This window comes from Cebidichthys violaceus, unplaced genomic scaffold (genome assembly GCF_023349555.1).
Source record: "Cebidichthys violaceus isolate CVI_PGR_0920_01 unplaced genomic scaffold, fCebVio1.0.p SCAF_2, whole genome shotgun sequence".
In the NCBI taxonomy this organism is placed as follows: domain Eukaryota; kingdom Metazoa; phylum Chordata; class Actinopteri; order Perciformes; family Stichaeidae; genus Cebidichthys; species Cebidichthys violaceus.
In genome coordinates, this window is record NW_027176372.1 from 18,202,699 (window position 1) to 18,221,952 (window position 19,254).

General features: G+C 41.4%; 4 protein-coding genes across 4 annotated transcripts; all 4 read left to right on the plus strand.

Annotated features, from left to right (window-relative positions):
• Positions 1-2,190, plus strand: si:ch1073-303k11.2 (LRRN4 C-terminal-like protein). Its single transcript, XM_068714920.1, has 2 exons — positions 1-145; positions 995-2,190. Exon 2 carries the CDS (start codon positions 997-999, stop codon positions 1,786-1,788), a length of 792 nt encoding a protein of 263 aa, XP_068571021.1. The 5' UTR covers positions 1-145; positions 995-996; the 3' UTR covers positions 1,789-2,190.
• A 771-nt stretch (positions 2,191-2,961) lies between these two features.
• tstd1 (thiosulfate sulfurtransferase like domain containing 1) lies at positions 2,962-4,990 on the plus strand. The gene is made up of 4 exons (XM_068715486.1): positions 2,962-3,068; positions 4,149-4,277; positions 4,453-4,615; positions 4,794-4,990. The coding sequence occupies exons 1-4, from the start codon at positions 3,056-3,058 to the stop codon at positions 4,846-4,848; spliced, it is 360 nt and encodes a 119-aa protein (XP_068571587.1). The 5' UTR covers positions 2,962-3,055; the 3' UTR covers positions 4,849-4,990.
• Positions 4,991-5,654: 664 nt separating this feature from the next.
• On the plus strand, positions 5,655-11,484 carry top6bl (TOP6B like initiator of meiotic double strand breaks). The gene is made up of 14 exons (XM_068715487.1): positions 5,655-5,727; positions 5,920-6,031; positions 6,553-6,606; positions 6,680-6,801; positions 6,949-7,032; positions 7,117-7,172; positions 7,431-7,502; positions 7,747-7,951; positions 8,554-8,677; positions 10,003-10,149; positions 10,247-10,368; positions 10,650-10,760; positions 10,961-11,059; positions 11,174-11,484. The coding sequence occupies exons 1-14, from the start codon at positions 5,707-5,709 to the stop codon at positions 11,219-11,221; spliced, it is 1,377 nt and encodes a 458-aa protein (XP_068571588.1). The 5' UTR covers positions 5,655-5,706; the 3' UTR covers positions 11,222-11,484.
• Positions 11,485-11,802: 318 nt separating this feature from the next.
• Positions 11,803-17,274, plus strand: pola2 (polymerase (DNA directed), alpha 2). The gene is made up of 18 exons (XM_068715488.1): positions 11,803-12,144; positions 12,738-12,862; positions 12,969-13,057; positions 13,179-13,236; positions 13,342-13,451; positions 13,648-13,847; positions 14,030-14,118; positions 14,209-14,361; positions 14,694-14,756; positions 14,854-14,905; positions 15,053-15,171; positions 15,304-15,342; positions 15,571-15,644; positions 15,795-15,903; positions 16,147-16,253; positions 16,470-16,526; positions 16,648-16,774; positions 16,869-17,274. The coding sequence occupies exons 1-18, from the start codon at positions 12,060-12,062 to the stop codon at positions 17,019-17,021; spliced, it is 1,809 nt and encodes a 602-aa protein (XP_068571589.1). The 5' UTR covers positions 11,803-12,059; the 3' UTR covers positions 17,022-17,274.
• The last annotated feature ends 1,980 nt before the right edge of the window (positions 17,275-19,254 follow it).

The window sequence follows — 19,254 nt, forward strand, 5'->3', positions numbered from 1 at the left end:
GAGGGGGTGTCGAGGAGGAGGGGAGAGTCTGAGGGAGGCAACTTAAGACGGTGAAAGCAGAGGACTGTAGTGAGAACTCGGTGAGGGCAGACAGAGTGAGAACCAGAGAAAATAAAGACTTGAAACATCCACCACCATCAAACAGGTAAACCCTTTTCAACACTTTTCTTTACTTTAAAGTCACATTAGTCACAATGCTGATTTGTGTGTTCACCAGATGCAAAACACTGGCATGATTGGATGTTTATTCTTAGAGGTTTAGTCATCAGTTGCATTTACAGGCATGAAAAAATTATCTTCTGAGTATTAGGGTTATTTCAAAAATAACCAGAAAGTGTAAAGTAAAAATTCAGTCATGGGTTCACACAGAACTCTTCTTGCTTGGTGCCAGTAGAAAATGGAAGTGCTGATAGGGTCACAACAATAGTTGTATTTCTTTCTTCCAGCACTCAGCATTTATTTATCTTAAGCTGTTTACAGGATGGAAACTACAATTACGCAATTGTTTGATTATCCACTGAACCATTTCCAAGCCATAAACTTTGGTGAAATAGCCTCTTAGTCAACAAGCCAAACAACAAATGTTTAAATTCTGACCACTCTCAACAAACCTTTCTTTAAAAATCTCATGTGTCCTATCACGTATCCTTAGTACCGTGGATCCTTGTTGCTTTGTTTATTTTTGTCTGGTATGGTAACCAAGTTCTGTATTTTGGTTTCTGTGTTTTGATGCAGTGACCACTACATTTCTTTACTCCAACTTATTTACACTTTAAATGCCTTCTCACAACTGGCCTCTAGGTATAGGAATTTTACAAGGTCAATAGAGAAACAATGGCCAATGAGGACATATTTCGTCTCTTACACTGACTGGATGAACATACTGTTAACAGTGTTAGTGAACTGTTTAAATCTATTTTCTGTATTGTTGTTGTTTTTGCAATGACCAATATTTTTAGAATTCATTCTTATAATTTGTCACTTCTGTCCCTAGAGATGACGTCACTGCGTAAAAACCTGGCTGTGCTTCTCCTTTTTCTGAGTGCCTCGCCTCTCCTCCACTCCCACCTCTTCACCCATGCCACCTCTACTTCAGCTCCTGCCACTCGTGGTCGGATCAAATTCATAACTGGCTTAAACTCAGATGATAACTATGAAGATGATTACCATGACAATGACAACCACAGCACTCCTCCTGAAGTGGTGGACTCCGTGAAGACTACCATACTCCAAGGAATGCCGCAGCTTTGCCAGTACAACCCCTGCCTGGAGAATCAGGAGCCCTGCAACCAAATTTCAGAAAGGACTGGGTGCCTCTGTCCTGGGATCAGTGGGGCCGATAATCCTCCTCATGCTCCACGCATCCAAGTGCTGCAGCCAATCAGTGAAGGGGATGACAGAGGGAAGATAGAGGTCCAGTGGTGTGCTCCATCTTCTGTGGTGTCTGGGTACAGAGTGGTGATAGAGGGGAGTGAAACCCTGGAGTTTGAGGAAATTTCACGACGTGGTTTGGTCGTATCTTTGGAAGTTGGCACTAAAGTGTGCGTGGAGGCAGTGAACAGTGCAGGACACAGCACCCCCTCAGATTTCTCCTGTAAGCGGTACAACCCTCCTGAGTCTTCCGACCATAACCTGTTGGCTGGGGTTATAGGAGGAGGAGTTTCCCTCCTTCTACTCCTCATCATAGCAGCTGTGATCCTCTGGAAGTATCAAATGCGTAAAAAGGCAAAGAGGGACTCCGCTGATGGCCTAGGGAACCCTTCTTACAGCACAGAGGGGACTCTGTGATCAAGACTAGTTCAGCACAGACAATCCATCCCAGTGACACTGAACAGGCCCCAGGAGACACGGGCACAGCAACGGTGTAATCATGAACAAAAGGCAAACATTTGTGGGGTGGTGTTATGATTGATTATAGAATTAAGAAGTTGTTTATGCTCCTGTTTCAAGGAATATGTAAAAATATTGGGGAAAAGAGGAATTGTGTTGATGGAATAACACTAACAATTGGTCATTCTGTTACTTTGTGGTAATAACTACAGGTTTATTTGCTGGCAAATTAAGCTTTGTAGGTTTATTGTAGTGTTTTCTTGTATTGTCATGGTTGGATTTAATTGTAGATATTTTTTTAGGATATAGGTACTGACTTTCATAAGAAACTAAAACTTATTTTAATAAAAACAATGTGAAAAAGTTCTGAATTTGTGCCTTATTTGCGTAGGCTTACGTGTTGTAACATACAGAAGGGTGACAAATTGAATTAATAGCGAAAACAACATAATGTGTCTTAGTAAGTACCAAGCCAAACGCTTATTAAACCATTCATTGACCCCTTTTATGCTCTATGGAAGCATCTGCATTAGTCATGTTTGTCCTCTCATTTATTCATATTGACCTCTGTCATCTATTTGTATTCAATGGTACAAAGTAACTACGTTTAAGAAAGGTATGTTTACTTTTCTCAAATGATTAAATTTTATGTTCTTATCTACTACATTTCAGAGGTAAATATTACTTTTTACGTCACTACATTTATTTCAGAGCTTTAGTTACCTTTTTTTCTTTGCAGATTAAGATTTGACAGATTTGCCTTTTTATAGAGGAAACTATTTAGCACGATGTTAAATTGTTAAAATTAGCACCACCTCGACCAGCTTCACATTAACGTCACAAATTGATACATCCTTAATAATAGTTCAATAACCTATAATATAACACTCTGAAATAGGCCATTTTGCAGAGTGAGTATTTTTAGTTTTGATACTTTTAAGTACATTTTACTGATCGTTTTAGTTGAATTTTGGATGCAGGACTTTTACCTAACAGAATACTTTAACATTGTTCTATCTTTTCTTTTACAGGACCTGAATCTATAAGTAAACTTGGCAACTTTTATTTTGAAAGTCATTTAAACGCACAGCTAGAAGGAAGTTGATTTTATTGGCTAACAACGTCCCGCCTTTCTTCGGCGTTTAAGCCAATGACTGGTCCCTAAACAATTAGAGGAAGAAGATGTATTTCATGTTAACTAGTGTGTGAATTTACCTTAAGAAGAATGGCGAGCTCAGGTGAGTCTCATTCAACTTATCTCATTAAGAGAGACAGATATAATCTTACTGAGTGCAGTAAACAACTTGAAACGTCCCTAATGTTGGTTGAGAAACTTTAGTTTAGTTCAGTAGTTAACGTTAACTTGTTTAGCTAGTGAATGACGTTAGCAACTTTAATTGTTGTTGTTGACTGATTGCGTTAACGGCGGGTCTCTAACTTTAGTTGTTGCATGTTAACTTGAGCACAGATTTCCCCAATTAATAAATAATAGATGAAGATGGAATCCCTTGTTATTAGAATATTACGGTATCATGTCTTAATTAATCAGAATGACTCAGCAGAAAATAAAGGATCGTCTTGACAACTTCAAACCGAAAGCTTGTTGTATCCTCAGGGAACGGCAGCTAGTTATCCAAGCAGCAACCAACAAACCGGTTTCATATTTCACTCTCAAATGAAGCTAAACACGTTTGCATACCGTAATCTGTTACATCAAAGGCGACTCAGTGCATTGTACCTTTACACCTAATTGTTCAGACACACACACACACACACACACACACACACACACACACACACACACACACACTGATAAGTATGAGTGCCAACATGAGGGAGCAATCTTCTGGAGAGGAATGCAACCTGAAGGTAGAGGGGGCATCAGGAATTTAAAAAAAAATGAAAAAAATCAGCATTTGCCTCTTTGCAACCTAATCTGGATCCAGATCTTTTTAATCATTACCCCAAAGCAATTTAATGTGATTTGCTCTCATGAAATACCTTAAACTCAACATGTTTTCTAAGTCCACACCAGCACTCTCTTTTTCCCCAGATTCAAAATTTGTAAAGCTCACTGTATGGAACTTTTTGACTGTTTATTGCCAAGTACGTTACACATACAAGGAATCTGTCTTGGTGAATAACAATGAACACAGTGCAATAACAAAATCTTGCATCAGGCTTGTTTTATCACTTGAAACCCATCTTGGATTTTTTTTTTTTTTTTTAATGTTAATGGTACAATTTTATGGGAGGTCCTAACAAAGGTTCATTGTGCTCTTCAAAGCCTTTTAATGCGTTTCCTGTCTCATTGCCAGTCACCAAGGACATCTCCTATGAGGATCTGAAAGCGCTCCTGGGAAAGAGCGAGAATCTCTTTCTGGTCGATGTTCGCAGTAAAGAGGAAGTGGATAAAGGACGAATTCCAGGATCCGTTCACATCCCAGGTGAGATACTTTTAATTGCATTAACACTTAGGGAATGTACCACTGTCCCATAGTTTCCCCTCAATATCACCACCCATCATAATCCTTCAGACCAAAGTTCTCCTGGGTGTGTGCCATCATCTATTTCATCTTGAAATATTTGTCTTTCTTCCTCTTGCTCCCCTTATTCATTCAGTTGATACAGTAGAGGCTGCTTTTGCGATGGCGCCAGAACAATTCAAGGCCAAGTATGGAGTAACCAAGCCACTGCTGGAGGCGCCAGAGCTGGTGTTTCACTGCCAGATGGGCAAACGAGGGGCAGCTGCCACAACCAAGGCCTGCGAACTTGGATACGTGAAGTAAATAAGTTATTGGTTGCTATACATTACACACAAACCCTCACACAGCCTGTCTTGCTTTTACGACTCCTGTACAAATGTTGTTTCCTCAAGGTAACGTTGCCAATTGAGCTTTGCTGTCAATGTGTTTTGTATACATTCCATTTTTTTATTTTTTTCCTCTGTCTTTCTGTTTCAGTGCACGTAATTATACCGGAGGATACAAGGAGTGGTCTGGCAAAGAGGCAAAGTGATTTGTGTTGAAGAAAAGCTTCATTATATATTTAAATAGCGACTGTAAAAGCTATCAAAATCTTCCTGTTCTGTTTTGATACTTTACGTCATTGTATTTAAGATATATGAATAGATGCAAATAAAATAAATTATCTACTCAGATTAATGTGTATTTGTGGGGATCATTTCAGAGTGGTGAATTTCTAGACATGCAAAAACTGGAGAAAAAAACCCCCTGCATACCAAAAAACATGTATGCAGTGGTGGCATCAAATGTAGTACAAACAGACGGCATACAGAAGAAAAAGTCGGCTGAGGAAGAGTGCTCAAGGAAAAAACTTGTGAATGGCCCTTCAGTGAAGATTGTGTCCTCAGTAATTCCTGTTCAGAAAATACATTGAATATGAAAATACAAAGCAGTAACAAATGTGCAGGATTTGTTTTATTCCATTGCAGTCAATTATTTGTTTTTATTTTTATTTGATGGGCCTTTCTTGTGTTTTTGCAGTGTTTTCTTTGACATTTATTTATTTAATTTGTTTTAATGAGCATAAACTTTTACCAGGTTTGGCTGGCAGAATCAGATGTTATGACCTCCAGTATTTCTAAATTCCTGTCTATGCTCATGCTTTAAGGTGCCTAATTACAATGAACAAGTCATGGTATAATTTCCCCAAATGTATTATTAATTCTATAGACTACATATCTGGTATTATTAGTGATTTCACAGAGTTCACACAAGTGCTAGCTGTGATATTGTGTGTGGAAAAGATGCAAGTTTGTGTATTATTTAAGAATGAGGCATTCCCCTGCGACTGCAGCACGTGTGCAATCGACAAGTAAATTCAGCGCGCGCATGCTAGTTCAATTAGCTAAAGATGCTCAGAGAAATACAGCAGGTAAGGGTTTGAATAATAGAATCATGACGTCTGTACGTGTTAAAAGTATTGTCTAATTCACAGTTAATCTCTGCTCGTAGTTATTTATAAAAATGGCCACTCATCTAACGTTTGAAGCTAGCTAGCATAACAGTATATAGTTAGCTGTAGCTTTAGCTAGCTAAACCAGGTGGTTTTTAATGACCTCTTCAGGCGCTGAGGTTGGTCATGCTTTTGGAAAAACAGAGAGAGCATCCTGGTTTAAAGAATGTACGAGGGCTTCTGGTACTTCTGTGGACGGAAACGGGAGCAATATACTGCACTGGTAAGTTAAAAAAACAAAAAACACTTAATCAGGAGGAACTAGCAGTGAATAAAAGGGCCTGAAAGTAGAGTAGCATTATCCAAGTCACACGTAATTAAACAACTCATGTTTATTCTGACAGGAAAAAGCTACAACGCTCCATATGAACAGTTCCAATAGCAGTGTGATGCATTTTAGATTGTTTCAATCAAATATGGCAAAGCTAACGTTAGTAACCATCCGTATAGAAGTATATTAACATTTCAGATAGATATGGTGAAAACACACTATTACATCACACACTGACTATCAGAGAAATCTGAAAATAAATGGGCAATAGAAACAGATCACCACAATACAAATATCTGATTAATTGGTCACACAAGTAGGGATGCATTTAGACTCATTTCCACATTTCACTTGATTATTGCTGTAAATAAAACTACATGAAGGAATGTGACTGTTGCCAGCAGCTGTTAGGCTTTCTAGGACATATAGCACGTACTGCAAGTGTTGCAACATTGTTCACTTTTGCGGTGCAGTTGCAGCTGCTGGTCCCTGGTGCACAGGGATTGAAATGAAGGTACTCCAACCTGGTATGTACACACGCACACCTAACACAAACACACATCTTCAGCTGTTGTACGTCACCTCCTTTTACCACATCAGTCCTCACAGATTTGAAGGAGAGCATGTTTTCCTGTACGTGGTCGAGTCCTCAGCCGGATCCCGAGGAGCTGTGTGCCTTCACCGACACGTATGGTTCTCTCAGATTGCTCCTGTCTTTTCAGGTACCACCCACAGGGATCCTTTACTACAATCACTGACAGCCTCAGCATTGTTTTCATCTCACTAAGTAACTTATCTGGGTGGGATGATGATGATAGATGATCACAGTGAGTGAATATCATCTCTGTCTATATATCTGCACTGTACAGATGAAAGAAGCAAGACTTTTCATTCCAGAGTGGTGCGCTCGCATAGAGGCTTTCCTACACTCGTTCAGCTTGGCTAACGCAAGGGTAGGATAGGTTTCCACTGTATGTATCCACCATATGTTTTTTTTTAATTGGCAGCAATTATTTTACTGCCCTTCTTTTTCACAGATCAAAATCCACTTTAAATTCAAATTCAGTCAGCAGAGCCTCCAGCGAGACTTTAGGTATGAATACCAGCTATGCAGGCAAAGCCTAAGCTTTCTTTTTTGGTAGCTTTGGTAAATTTCCCTCTTGTTAGATGACCACCTGCTAGAGCAGTTTACCTCAAAACTGCTTGATATATTCTGCAAGGATTCATTTGATTCAAGTTGCTATGTTTTTGGCTTTAGGATTTAGAGCATAACAAAAAGCACTAAACCTGACTGTTACCTTCCCCCTCAGTCCTGTTTTTATGAAGTGCTAATGTGTTCATATTCTTGCAGAGTGAATATTGTGAGAAAAGTTGCCTGTGCGAACCGAGCATCACTGATCTTGGATGTCACATGTAAAACACAGTCAGTAAACCTCTTTTTCAGCATTATTTCATGTGTAGTTGATGTGTGGATCATATTCTGTCTTATTTTGGGTAGAAAAGTACTAGAACTCAGTAGTTACTGGATGTGTAACCAAAATAACTTTATTCTCATCTATTAATGCAACGAAAACAAATACACAGGTATGTCCACTGTTGTTTATAGAGAGTGATTCTTTCTTTCTTTCTTTCTTTCTTTCTTTCTTTCTCTCTCTTTGAGTTTAAAGTCCTCCGGAGTGTGTGAAGAAAGGATGCTGGTGTCATGGAGGACACCCGGTCCTTGGAGGCAGGTTGCCGCTCAGTATCCCACCTGAAGCCATGGACCACAGCCTGTTTGGGGAGCTCAGCGTCCAGCCGGTCACTCTCCTGAGCCCTTGTGTGCTCCAGTACCCCAATCTGGCAACACAACTCACTGACATACAAATATCCTTTGCTGATTTCATCATAAGTCTGTCTGTGATTTTCACAGACACAGAAGAATTCATAGGGGGGGGCCGAGCTATGGTGGTGGCCTCAGAATTATTTCCGGTGACGTGGTTCAGCTGTCTTCATTGGCTCATGACTTCCAGTGCAAAATGGGACAGTTTGTGGCGTGAAAGCAGGGATGAGGTCAACTCCTCCACTGTTTTCTTTGAATTGGGATTGAGTCAGTGCTCTAAACGAAGGAGTATCTCGGGGTCTTGTTCACGAGTCAGGACAAGGGTCAAGTTAGTTTTGAGAGCTTATGCACGAGATAAAAAAGCCTGCTTATTTTCTTACCTTAGCACAGCGGGCCAATCGCGGCATGAAGTCGGTGTGATTGTCGGTTTGGGAGAGTTACAAAAATAATCAGACACGGTCCCCCTTCCGTTGGTCCAGTTACGTTCCAAACTTTACCCCAAAGTAATAAGCTTTAGGTAATGACCAAAACATTGAAATCTGACATCTGGGGGGGGGGGACTCGGTCTTGAACCGCTGCTCATACGTGTCGACTCAGTTGAGGTCTTTCGAGCCTCTGATTTGGACTAGTTTTCCTTGACGTCACATGTGTCCAGGTGCTGGTATGCGGCCCCAGTAATGTTCCTTTCACAGGCCCCTTCACCCTCCTCCAGAACCTCCCTGCTCATCTGGACTGTCAGGAACTGGGCCTGCATGGCCTTCACTGCTCCTCCTCCAAAGGTAGACAACAACCACTGATGGGAACAACACGTACCGATGGCCAGTTTACATTTTATGTTTCGAGGAACTGTAAAGGCTGGTTTACTTGGACAGGGTAAAAATGTCCTGGACAGTTAATCCTGTCTTGTAAAGGGATCTGAAACACTTGATGAGGCCTGAGTTGAAGACTAATTTCAACCACCTGTGTTTATTTGTTAGAGAATGAACACACAGCCCTGGCCCGCAGCTGCCTTTAAAAACTTTATTGGATCACAAAAGGCCCATGATTTGAATCATATGAAACCAGAAAGAACAATGGACGTAGAAAAAAGAACCCCTTAAAGTGACAGTACTCGGGCTCCATCACTGTCTGCTAATCTGGGCAGCGAAATGATTGTCACTGCATTTTATATAAACAAATCTGCTGGGAATTATGACCACATGCAACCAATCTGCACTATCACGTCTATTGTGAACAGTTGGTTCTGATGCAAGAAGTACTTCCGTATTCGTATCACAAAAACATTCTCACAGCCGAGATTTAGTGTTGGGAAAGAGTTTACAATGTGTTTGAGTTTAAACTGAGGGCTCAGGTTTCCATCCTGTCTTAAAACTAGACATCGGTATTTACATTTGGCATATTTAACTTTGACCATGGTCCCTTACCTAAGTGGGTTTAGTGGCTGATGTCAATGTCTGAAACATTACATTTCCCCCCAAATATTTGTTCTAACTGCCAAGATCTGACACATGAATATTCCTCAGAATGGTTTTCTTCTAAACCGTGTGATAGAAATCTGAATTAAGCTGAACGCGTTTGAGACACTTTGTGTAGAACTAAGTTTAATCATCACTAAATAATCTTTGAGGCCTTTTTCTCAGAAACTCTCCTTGCATAATAAGTGTTTTTTTGTCCTTGTAGATTACACCATGACTCACAAGCAAAACCACAGGTCTACATTCATCACAAGCAGTTTAGTCGTTCACAAGACATAATATAAACTAAAAAGGGCTCCATGATACAATCTGGTCTGCTTTGGGGATACATTTTGAGGTAAATATTTTGTAAACATCTGTTGACTCATTCAATGTTAGTCAACTCACGTTTTAAAACTAGGGTTGTAAAGCCAAATGTTGTAGCAATTATTTGCCCAACCCTAAAGGTGCGTCTTCCATTGCCACAACGTTATGTACATGTTGTGATTGTTAATCCTCTGTTGTACCAGCGGGCCTTCAACCAGTGTAGACTTGCCGTTTTATAGTGAATATCCTCACTAATAATAATTTTCCTTTAATTTCCATTCAATTTTTTTACTTTACAAAACATATTTTAACATTCTCTGCAGATCCAGTGCACAAGGGTGGCACTGTGTACACAGTAGAGCAGGAAAACTGTGAGGAATCAAGTGTTCCCCCAATGCAGCAGAGTCTCCTGCTTTACCTCTTCCTGCAGCACAGTGACCCCTTCACCTACCAGCTCTCTGATAGGATGGGTGAGAGACAGCTGCATGTACGTATAATCCCAAAACGCTGCATTGAAGTTGGTCTTCTTTACTTCTTTGTCTTTGTCTGTGATTTCCCCCCCCACAGCCACAGAGGTGCTGATAGAGCACCACCTGGAGGATATTCTGAACAACAACAAGCAGGCAGTCACAACAGCCCTGCAGACCGAGCTGAAGAACTCACTGAAAGCCCAAAATCACAGGAAAAAGGCAAGCCTGACATACACTGTAACTACCAATTTAATAATATATATTTTTTTATAATTATTTAACAATTTTATATAATAGTGTATATTACCTCAACAATTATCCAGAAAAATGTGTCAAAAACATTTTGATAATCAGTTTATTGTGGTGTATTATGGTTATTTTTTTTATTATTTTCTGACATTTTAAAGATCAAACTAAATCAAATGAATTGGGGGGGAAAAGTAACCAATAAATGAATTAAAATGGGTTTGGGCCCTAACAGTATATGTTTGGGTGTTAAGGATCAAGAGAAGCTGCGTTCAGCTGCTGAGGTGATTCTCAGTTCAGCCGTCAGTATTGTGAGCTGCAGCAGTAACATGGACTTCAGAAACGCTTGTCTGAACAGCATGAAGGTTTGAAAACAATTATTTTGAATATGCATGTGCATATATTTATAGTTCATTTAACTCATATTTTAGAAAGAAGCCACTGGTAAAGATGTAATTAGATGATGTGCTGCACTGTTAATACACGTGTTACTTACAGGGATGTACATGTATGTGTGTTGATGGTGTGAAGTCAGATGTGCATCCATAATGTTTGTGTTTGTCAGGTGCGTGACACTCACGAATTGTCAGCCTCCCTCTGTGAATCACTGAGGAGGGTGACATCATGGAAATTCACTCCCAGGAGCGGCTGCTATTCAGCTCAGGTGAGTGGGATGTTTGTTATTCACTGATACCAACCAATTACTATAGCAGCACTTCAGTGGTTTCAGACATGTGAATTTAATGCACACTCTAACACCACATGTTTACTTTCACAGATGGAAGAACATCCTGACAGTGATGAGCCCACCAGAACAGAAATCTGAGTGTCTATTGTTTGTTCTGGCTGAAGCAGTTTTTACTGAAATTAATATTTTTAGCAATTAAATGTGTGCTAGCAGTGAATGTCATAAATGTGGTGGTGATAAAAAAAATAGCTATTTAACATCTAATTCAAAACAAAATGCTTTATCATTGTTTGTTTGTACCACCAGATGTTCTTTTTAAACACAGTTCATAGAGAGATTTACATTGAACTGAATTTCTGATCTGAGATCACTCTGAGATGCTTTTTGTTAATATGATTTTGTACCCCTAATTAAACATATATAGTACAATAACATAAACATCTATTTAATACAATGTAGTTCAGTATATACATTATTGAGACTGTAAGGTTGTGCCATATAGTGCTGTAGTTCACGCTATTGTTTGTGGCTGTAAAACAAGTTAAGCTTGGATAACCAGACTGGTTAAACATTGAAATATGTCGACAGGCCCGAGGGCTAAAACTAAAACAGACACTCTCGTGCTGACCACTAGACGGCGTTAGAGGCTTTTATTTTTGTGACGATGCTGACTTCCGCTTATTATTGTTGTTGAAAGTGACGCATGTTCCGGCCGCCAACACCGGCAGCAGCTCTTTTTCGCGGCAAAATGAAATGAGTGTCTGATGATTTATTCCGCCAACTAACGTGTAACGTTAGGTAATTTGACAGTATTTAGAGATCATACTGTTTAGAGAATTAGCTGTTCAGTGTTGCTATGAGGTGAGCGCTAAGCTATCGTAAGCCGGGAACGATTCAACAAAACATTGGGTCGTCTTGACGTGTTATCCTCTCCGCAATTAACTTATACAATCTGGTAACGATACAGCACAAAACGATGGCGCTAGTCACCGGAGAAAGCCTAAAATCAGAGCTGGAAACGTTCGACGTCTTCTACCAAGATGACTCCGTCCTCGATAAGAGTAAGTAGCTAACAAGTGCTGATGCTTTTGTACATTTCGAGGAAACATGTTCGGTAAAAGTAGCTCAGCCAATAAGTGCAACTTACCCCCAAATCACCATATACCGTATGTCCCGTTACAGTACGTCGTGTTTGTTATTGGTGTTTGAGGTTACTTATTTGTGCCCATTATTACATGTGTGTTCATGCTTTGCTCGTTGGTTTCTCTCAGAGCTTAACATCAACATTGATGGGGATGGCAGGTGGACAAATCTGCCACATTTACATCACACTGACGTTATTTAGTGTATAAACCTACTGTTCGTTGTAAATTATTAAATTTAGCAAAACGATAATGACGTAAAAATGAATGTATTAAAGGTGCATCATCTCTCAGCGGTGTATAAAAGTAATTCATTAGTGTAATTTGAACGTGCTCAAGTCGGAGTGATAATGCGCACTTAGCTCTGCTGTAATAACTCTCCAAAGCTAAGTCACAACATTAAAATGGTAACGTGGTGCCTCTGTGTTTTTGTATTTGCAGTCATCTGTGTTTTGTTAAATCTCCTTTTTTTTTTTAACTTTCTCTCCTTCCCTTCCTTCACACGTCCTCAGTGGTGGAGCAGTGTATTTGTAACAGGATGAATGCCAGTGAGATGGTGCTGGAGTGGGTGGCGTACAGCACCACAAAAAATGGACTAAAACTCACCGAGGACACCCTGGAGCAATTTGATCATGAGGTACCGGTGTTACTGATATCGTTGCTTTGAACCTCTGACCTTTGACACACTGTCCTTACAATCAGACATTTTTTTTTAATTCACAATGAGTTGTTTTTCTTTGAAGGTGTTAAACAAGAAGAATAAATCCAAAAAAAGCTTCAGAAAAGAAGAGACTCATAACAGAACCAGAGACATCCTCCAACTACAGGACTTGTATCCTTCACAGTGAACTCTTCATGACCATCCAGCAGCTTCTCTTTCTGTGTGTATCTGCTGTCTGTCACGGGTGTGTGGTATTACGATTGTGTCACAATCCTTGACATCATTTGTTCAGAATCAAAGTTGAGGAAGAGGAGGAGGATCTCCTGGATGCGTACTCTACTCCTGCGAAGGTAAGCTGCCACCTTTTGACTTCAGACAGATATACATTTTCAAAGCTAAGCGAAGTCGTCGTGACTCCCTTGCGTGCTCGACGCTGACTGTGTGTTCGTGTGTAGGGTTCTCAGAAACGAGCGCTGACCACTCCTGAACACCCTCAGTCAAAAAGAAATGCAGCTCGGCTGTCCAGCCCGAGCCTGCTGCTGTCTCCTGCTAGCTTCTCCCCCAGGTACTCAGCACCGACACAGACCAGCAGTCAGTGAAGTGGTCTTTGCAAGTCTTTAGACCGTTATGGAAACGCAGATAACAATAGGCTGAAGGAAACTTTTAGTTCTTTGGAAAGTAGTTCCAGAGACTCAAATTGCGAGGAACTTCCTGGTGGAAACACAACTAATGTTGCGACTCTTCCCTTCTCTCTTTGGAAGTGCAACGCCCTCGCAGAAGTACAGCCAGCGAGGAGCCAAAGGGGAGGTGGTGGTTTCATTCGGGGTCGTGCAGGGCACCCGCTGGGCCGGCAGAAAGACTCAGGGCGACGGGGTCCAGCTGGAGCTCCTGGAAGGGACCGAAGACTCGCTCCGCTGCAGCTACAAGTACATGTTCCAGAGGCTACGCGACGTTCGAAATGGTGAGAAACCAAATAAAACGGAAAGAGCCTGTAAATTCGTAAAAGTACTTTGGATCAAGAGTCCTTTATTTTAATATCTTGAACAACACTGACCCTGTACACCCTGCTCAGATAAATAGAACCAGTTCACATGAATACGCCTTGTTTGAAGTTAAAGAGTTGTGCGTCTATTTTCCCCACAGTGTTGACGGAGAAGATAGAGGAGCTTGGCGATGGCCTCCGGTCTCACTTCAACATCGAAGAGTTTGCCCCCGTCTCTCTGCCCGCTCAGGTACAGAGGTGTTACTGCTGTGATACTGCTGTATTCGTATAGTTAAGTATTTCCTGACGGCTCAGTTTGTCGTGTTTTATATCTCTCTAGGACAGTATCACTGTGTTGGGTCAGGTTTGCTGCGACAGTAACGGCAAACTGAACGCACACTCGGTTCTGTTGGAGGCGGGGCCGGAGCAAGGCGGTCAGCAAGTACCTGTTGACCTATCGGAGCTTAAAGAGTACTCCCTGTTTCCTGGTCAGGTGAGCAGAAGGAAACTTCTCGTCTCGGAAGCTGAAGATGTGTCTGCTTTAAAAGTCTTTTTTAAACTGTATTAAGAAGTCACTAGACAAGAGTGCATTGTGATGGCAGTATTAATGAGCACGTACAGAGCGGTGGTCCCTCCTTTACCTGTGCACTGAGGTGTGTGCAGCAGGTTACGCGGCCACCAAGAGTAACAGAGCATGCCAAGGACCTGGGCAGGAGAGTCACCCAGCGTCTGACCGAGAACTCTGACAACCAATCTCCAACTCCCACATGAGAATAAATAACCTCCGGCCTGCAGTGTATGAAACCCTGTTCTCTCTCTCCTCAGGTTGTAGCGTTGGAGGGAATGAACACAACAGGAAGAAAACTGATGGCTTCCAAACTGTACGAGGTCAGCTACAAGCTCACATGTTTTGGAGAGAGTATCTCAACTTTTAGAACTGGGGCCTGTTTGTGTGTCTTCTGTTAATAGTCTTGTCTTTTTTTAGGGAGTTCCTCTTCCTTTCTACTCCTCTGAGGTGAAAATGGAGATGGATGAAGGTAAGTGATAATAATCACTTTTCTGTAATAATAATAAATGTTTATTTGTAAAGCTTTCGACCACAATACAAGGGATGGATGAGCAGTCTGCTTGTGTCCCTTTTTCATGTAATTTGCATACACACTTGTCATATCATGCGTTTGCAGAGCCGATGAATGTTCTGGTGGCGTGTGGACCCTACACTCCCTCTGACAGCCTCACCTTTGACCCTCTGCTGGACCTAATCAATGTCATTGTCAAGGATCGTCCTGACGTCTGCCTGCTGGTATACTTACTTATTCATTCTATTTATTTTTTTTGCCGTTTCAAAATAGTTTGTTCTTCCACAAGCGAATGCATGTCTTGGAAGATGCACAGAATATTCATATCTTTTCTAATTCTCCTTTCTCTTCTCCAGCTGGGCCCGTTTGTGGACTCCAAACATGAACAAATTGAGGTGCGTTTAACAGCAGACAGTTCATGTCTTTATCCTAGGAAACCCACCGCTCCAACAGGTTTAGCATTTTAAAACGATCTCATTTAAACGTCCTCATCCAAAGTCAATGCATGGCAATGTGAATTCCTCTTGTCCAACATAATGTTTTCTTGTTTCCAGCTTTTTAAAACAAGTTGGTTGATCCTGACGTCATGTGACCATCTTTATTCCCACCTGTTTGTGAAATAGAAAGCTCAGGTGACCGAGATGTTTGAGGCCATTTTCTCAAGATGTATTGACAGCATTGTGGATGGCACCAAAAGGTATGTCTCATATCTCCCTAAGTATGATGACACTATTTAAACTCCTGAAGCTCCTTAAAGAACAGCATTTTCTTTATGCTATCTATTATTATTTTTTTGTAATGTGCCCCAATCTTTACCATAATGACAGCTAGTGTTTTCTTCATCCAGTGTTGGCTGCCGCCTGGTGTTTGTGCCCTCCCAAAGAGACATCCAGCATCATTTCATCTACCCACAGCCTCCCTTCACCCTGCCGAAACTCAGCAAGGACCAGGCCCAGGTCAGACACACAAAGACCTGACTGCATAAACTAAATTAAAGTTTATAATTTACTGATGAGCACACGCAACAGGCTTGTGAGCAATCCCGGAAAGCCTAGTATAGCTTTAAACGTTTGATTCGGGGAGTGGCTGGTCTTAAATTAGGTCAAGTAGCAACACCTCTCTCAGAAGAGCTGAGGAAACTCCCAGTTTATTGCACCGACTGTTCAGCCTTATCTAGTGTTTCTCTTCATACTCTGCAGCGCGTCACCCTGGTCCCTGACCCCTGCACCCTGCTAATTGATGGAGTGACCGTGGGCTTGACGTCCACTGACATCCTGTTCCACATGGGCGCAGAGGAGATCAGCTGGTGAGGAAGATTTCTAATTTTCACCTAGCTTCACCCAGCAGTGAAGCGGCTAGAAATGAATTTGAGGTGTCGATGAACTTGATGTTTAGTGTTCACATGAACAAACCTCTCAGCCAGTCTTTTCACTTTGACTTTTCTGTGGGAGTTTACTCAAATACCAGCATAATATTAAATATCTATTTCAATTAATGGCATCACGACAATGTTGTGTTTCAGCGGCACTGGATCGGACCGATTTTCACGTATACTGAAACACATGCTGACCCAGAGAAGGTAGAGTCCTAAAAAAGTTCACTTGCTCTCTCTATTCTGAGGATGCTCCAACATTAATGACCCTCCTCCTCCTCCTCCTGATCCTCCTCCTCCTCCTCCATGTTTGTGTTTCCACCTCTAGTTACTACCCGCTGTACCCGCCTGTGGAGGAGGTGAACATGGATTACGAGAAGTTTCAGAGCTTCGGCCAAATGCCGCTGACTCCTGACGTCCTCATTATTCCCTCCGAGCTGCGCTACTTTGTAAAGGTGCAGAACTCCTGTTAAAAGATGTGCTTCTTCCTTTTCTGATTATTTGACACGCGATGTCTTTTAACACCTCGTCATCTCAACTTGTCCTCAGGATGTGGTCGGCTGCGTGTGCGTCAATCCCGGACGGCTGACCAAAGGCCAGGTGGGCGGGACCTACGGCAGGTTGCTCATTCAGCGCAGCGCCGCCCCCGAAGACGAGAGGAGAGTGAGCCCCTGTTTGGCAGCTCAAGTGGTGAAAATCTAAATCTTCAAGGAGATTAAGACTCTGAACGCTTGTTGACTTGAAACCAGGACCGGCTTTGAACGCTGTGCTCTCCAGGCACGCTGATGTAAAATATGTTTAAAGAAACAATAATTTACTACCGTTGAAACTATTTTGACCATTTAGTTTATTTTTACATGTCTGTTTGGTGCTGTCATTATTGGGGTGGAATATCAGTCTCTCAGGCACAACGGCAATAACAATCTGTTTTCAATAAATTATTCTTTGTATTGTTTTTATTGTATTTTCTTGCTACTACCTAAGTCTTTCTCACAGCATTGTATCTCTTTCAAAGGCTCTGATTGGAGGAGAAAAAAATCTGTTAAAGCATATTTATATGATGCAGTTTAATGTAGTTTAGTTATGGATGGGTAATAATTATACATTTAGATATCAATCTCTTATCAAACATCAGAACACAAAACCGTCAACGTTACGCTACATTCTGAGGTAGGTATATTTCCTTTGTTGTCAGATTTTGGCAGTTGAGACGAACGCATTTAACCATAAAAGTTGTCAAACTCATCAGAGTCACTTGGGTGATCAGACTTTGTTGATTTATTTGGCTCCACTTGAAAAATCTCCACGTTGTCACAAATTGCTGGAAAAGAAATTACAGATCAACATCTTCAAAAAGCAGTTTTTTGTGTGTATGTCCCATCTTTTAATTACACACTGTCGGTACTGTACCTTTGGGTTGCTCGTGTGCTTTCAGGTCCTTTTCTCTGAAAATATGTACAAATATTTTGTTTTAAATGTGAGACTTATTTCAGGAGGTAGTTTTTTGCCATCAGAGACATAAAAACAAAGGACTCACTCTGTTTTCTGTGATTGTTTTTGAGGTGCAAGTAGATTCTCAACATCGTCCTCATCACTTATCTTGTTTGAGTCCTCGTCAGAGGACCCTGTTTTACTCCCCTCTTCCTCCTCATCTTCTTCACTTGCCTCCTCTGGAATAATGTGCATCTTTTTAGACCTGAGAACAGATTGCATAAAGTTCAGGTGACGTTAGTGTTTACGACGATTATATTCTTTACTTATCTTACTTGTCCTGTGGTGAGATGATGCTGTCGTCTGAGTCTCTTTCCTGCTCTGGGTCTCCTGCTAAGTCTCCTCTCTGTTCCTCTTCATCTGACTCCTCTTCCTCCATGTTGTCCTCTCCTCCGTCACGCTCATCCTCGTCCTTCTCTTCATCCTGAGAAGATGCAGAACCCTTTTTTTCAATTCTCCTCATATTCATTCTTTAACCTGACTGACTGTTCTTCACGGACACCCTTTACCTCCTCATCCTCTGCGCCTGTCTCCTCGTCTTCCTCTGTTGCACTCTTTCTCTCAGAAGCCTCATGATCCTGCTCCCCATCTCTCTCCTCTTGCTCTTCATCTGTATGACTGTTCTCTTTTTCTTCAGCGTCACCATCATCATCATCATCATCTCCATCTAGATCTTCCTCATCCTTTTCTCCTACATTGCTTCGTTCAGAGCTGCTACTCTCCTTTTTTTCTATTTCATCGTTTTCAATCTTTATACTAACACTTCCTGTTTCCTCCTCCTGGGATCCAGACTCCTCTCCACAGCTTTCTGATTTATCGTCAGGATTTAGATTCTCTGCATTTTCACTTCTGGATTCCTCAATTAGACTCCCTAACTCCTCACCAGTAGACTGACTCTCCTCTTGGTGACTCCCTGGGTCGTCTCCCTTGCTTCCCTTCACCACCTTCTCATCCCTTGGTGATCCAACAGCAAGCCCCCCACTTCTCCTCGTTCTCTTTGTGCTGGTTCTGTCTTTCTCTGAGGAGGCGTCACTGTCTGAGCTTTGGACCACTTTCACTGCAGCAATGACAATGGCACTGGAAGACCTAGATGACCAGAAACCAGCAGTGAATGAAAAAGAAAGTTCTTATAGAATATTATAGAGACTATGAAGAGAATATGACTTACTCCTGAGAGCTGCAGCTTTGGCTGTTTGAGAAGGAACAATGTGATCTCCCTCTCTCCTCCCTCTTCTTTCTCTTCTCTCTGCTCACCTGGCTGGGTTCTCTGCTGCTCTCATTGCTTTCTGTGAGGCCACCGGACAGACGAACTAGTCACAGTACGTACACACACGCATACAAAAATTACATATTGGCAGTGAATGAAAATATCTACTGAGGAAGATAATGTGCAGAAGAAAAAGAAAAGCTGAACATTCTAATTTTTTCTTTTCCCACCTGGTTT

Excerpts from the sequence above, each read along its gene's own strand:
- si:ch1073-303k11.2 (XM_068714920.1), top strand. The coding sequence starts at position 997 with ATGACGTCACTGCGTAAAAACCTGGCTGTGCTTCTCCTTTTTCTGAGT.
- tstd1 (XM_068715486.1), top strand. Across the intron at positions 4,278-4,452 it reads AGGATCCGTTCACATCCCAG|TTGATACAGTAGAGGCTGCT; the intron begins GTGAGATACTTT and ends TTATTCATTCAG. Across the intron at positions 4,616-4,793 it reads TGCGAACTTGGATACGTGAA|TGCACGTAATTATACCGGAG; the intron begins GTAAATAAGTTA and ends TTTCTGTTTCAG.
- top6bl (XM_068715487.1), top strand. The coding sequence starts at position 5,707 with ATGCTCAGAGAAATACAGCAG. Across the intron at positions 5,728-5,919 it reads TGCTCAGAGAAATACAGCAG|GCGCTGAGGTTGGTCATGCT; the intron begins GTAAGGGTTTGA and ends TGACCTCTTCAG. Across the intron at positions 10,150-10,246 it reads CCAGCTCTCTGATAGGATGG|CCACAGAGGTGCTGATAGAG; the intron begins GTGAGAGACAGC and ends CCCCCCCCACAG.
- pola2 (XM_068715488.1), top strand. The coding sequence starts at position 12,060 with ATGGCGCTAGTCACCGGAGAAAGCCTAAAATCAGAGCTGGAAACGTTC. Across the intron at positions 13,237-13,341 it reads CGTACTCTACTCCTGCGAAG|GGTTCTCAGAAACGAGCGCT; the intron begins GTAAGCTGCCAC and ends GTTCGTGTGTAG. Across the intron at positions 14,119-14,208 it reads CCGTCTCTCTGCCCGCTCAG|GACAGTATCACTGTGTTGGG; the intron begins GTACAGAGGTGT and ends ATATCTCTCTAG.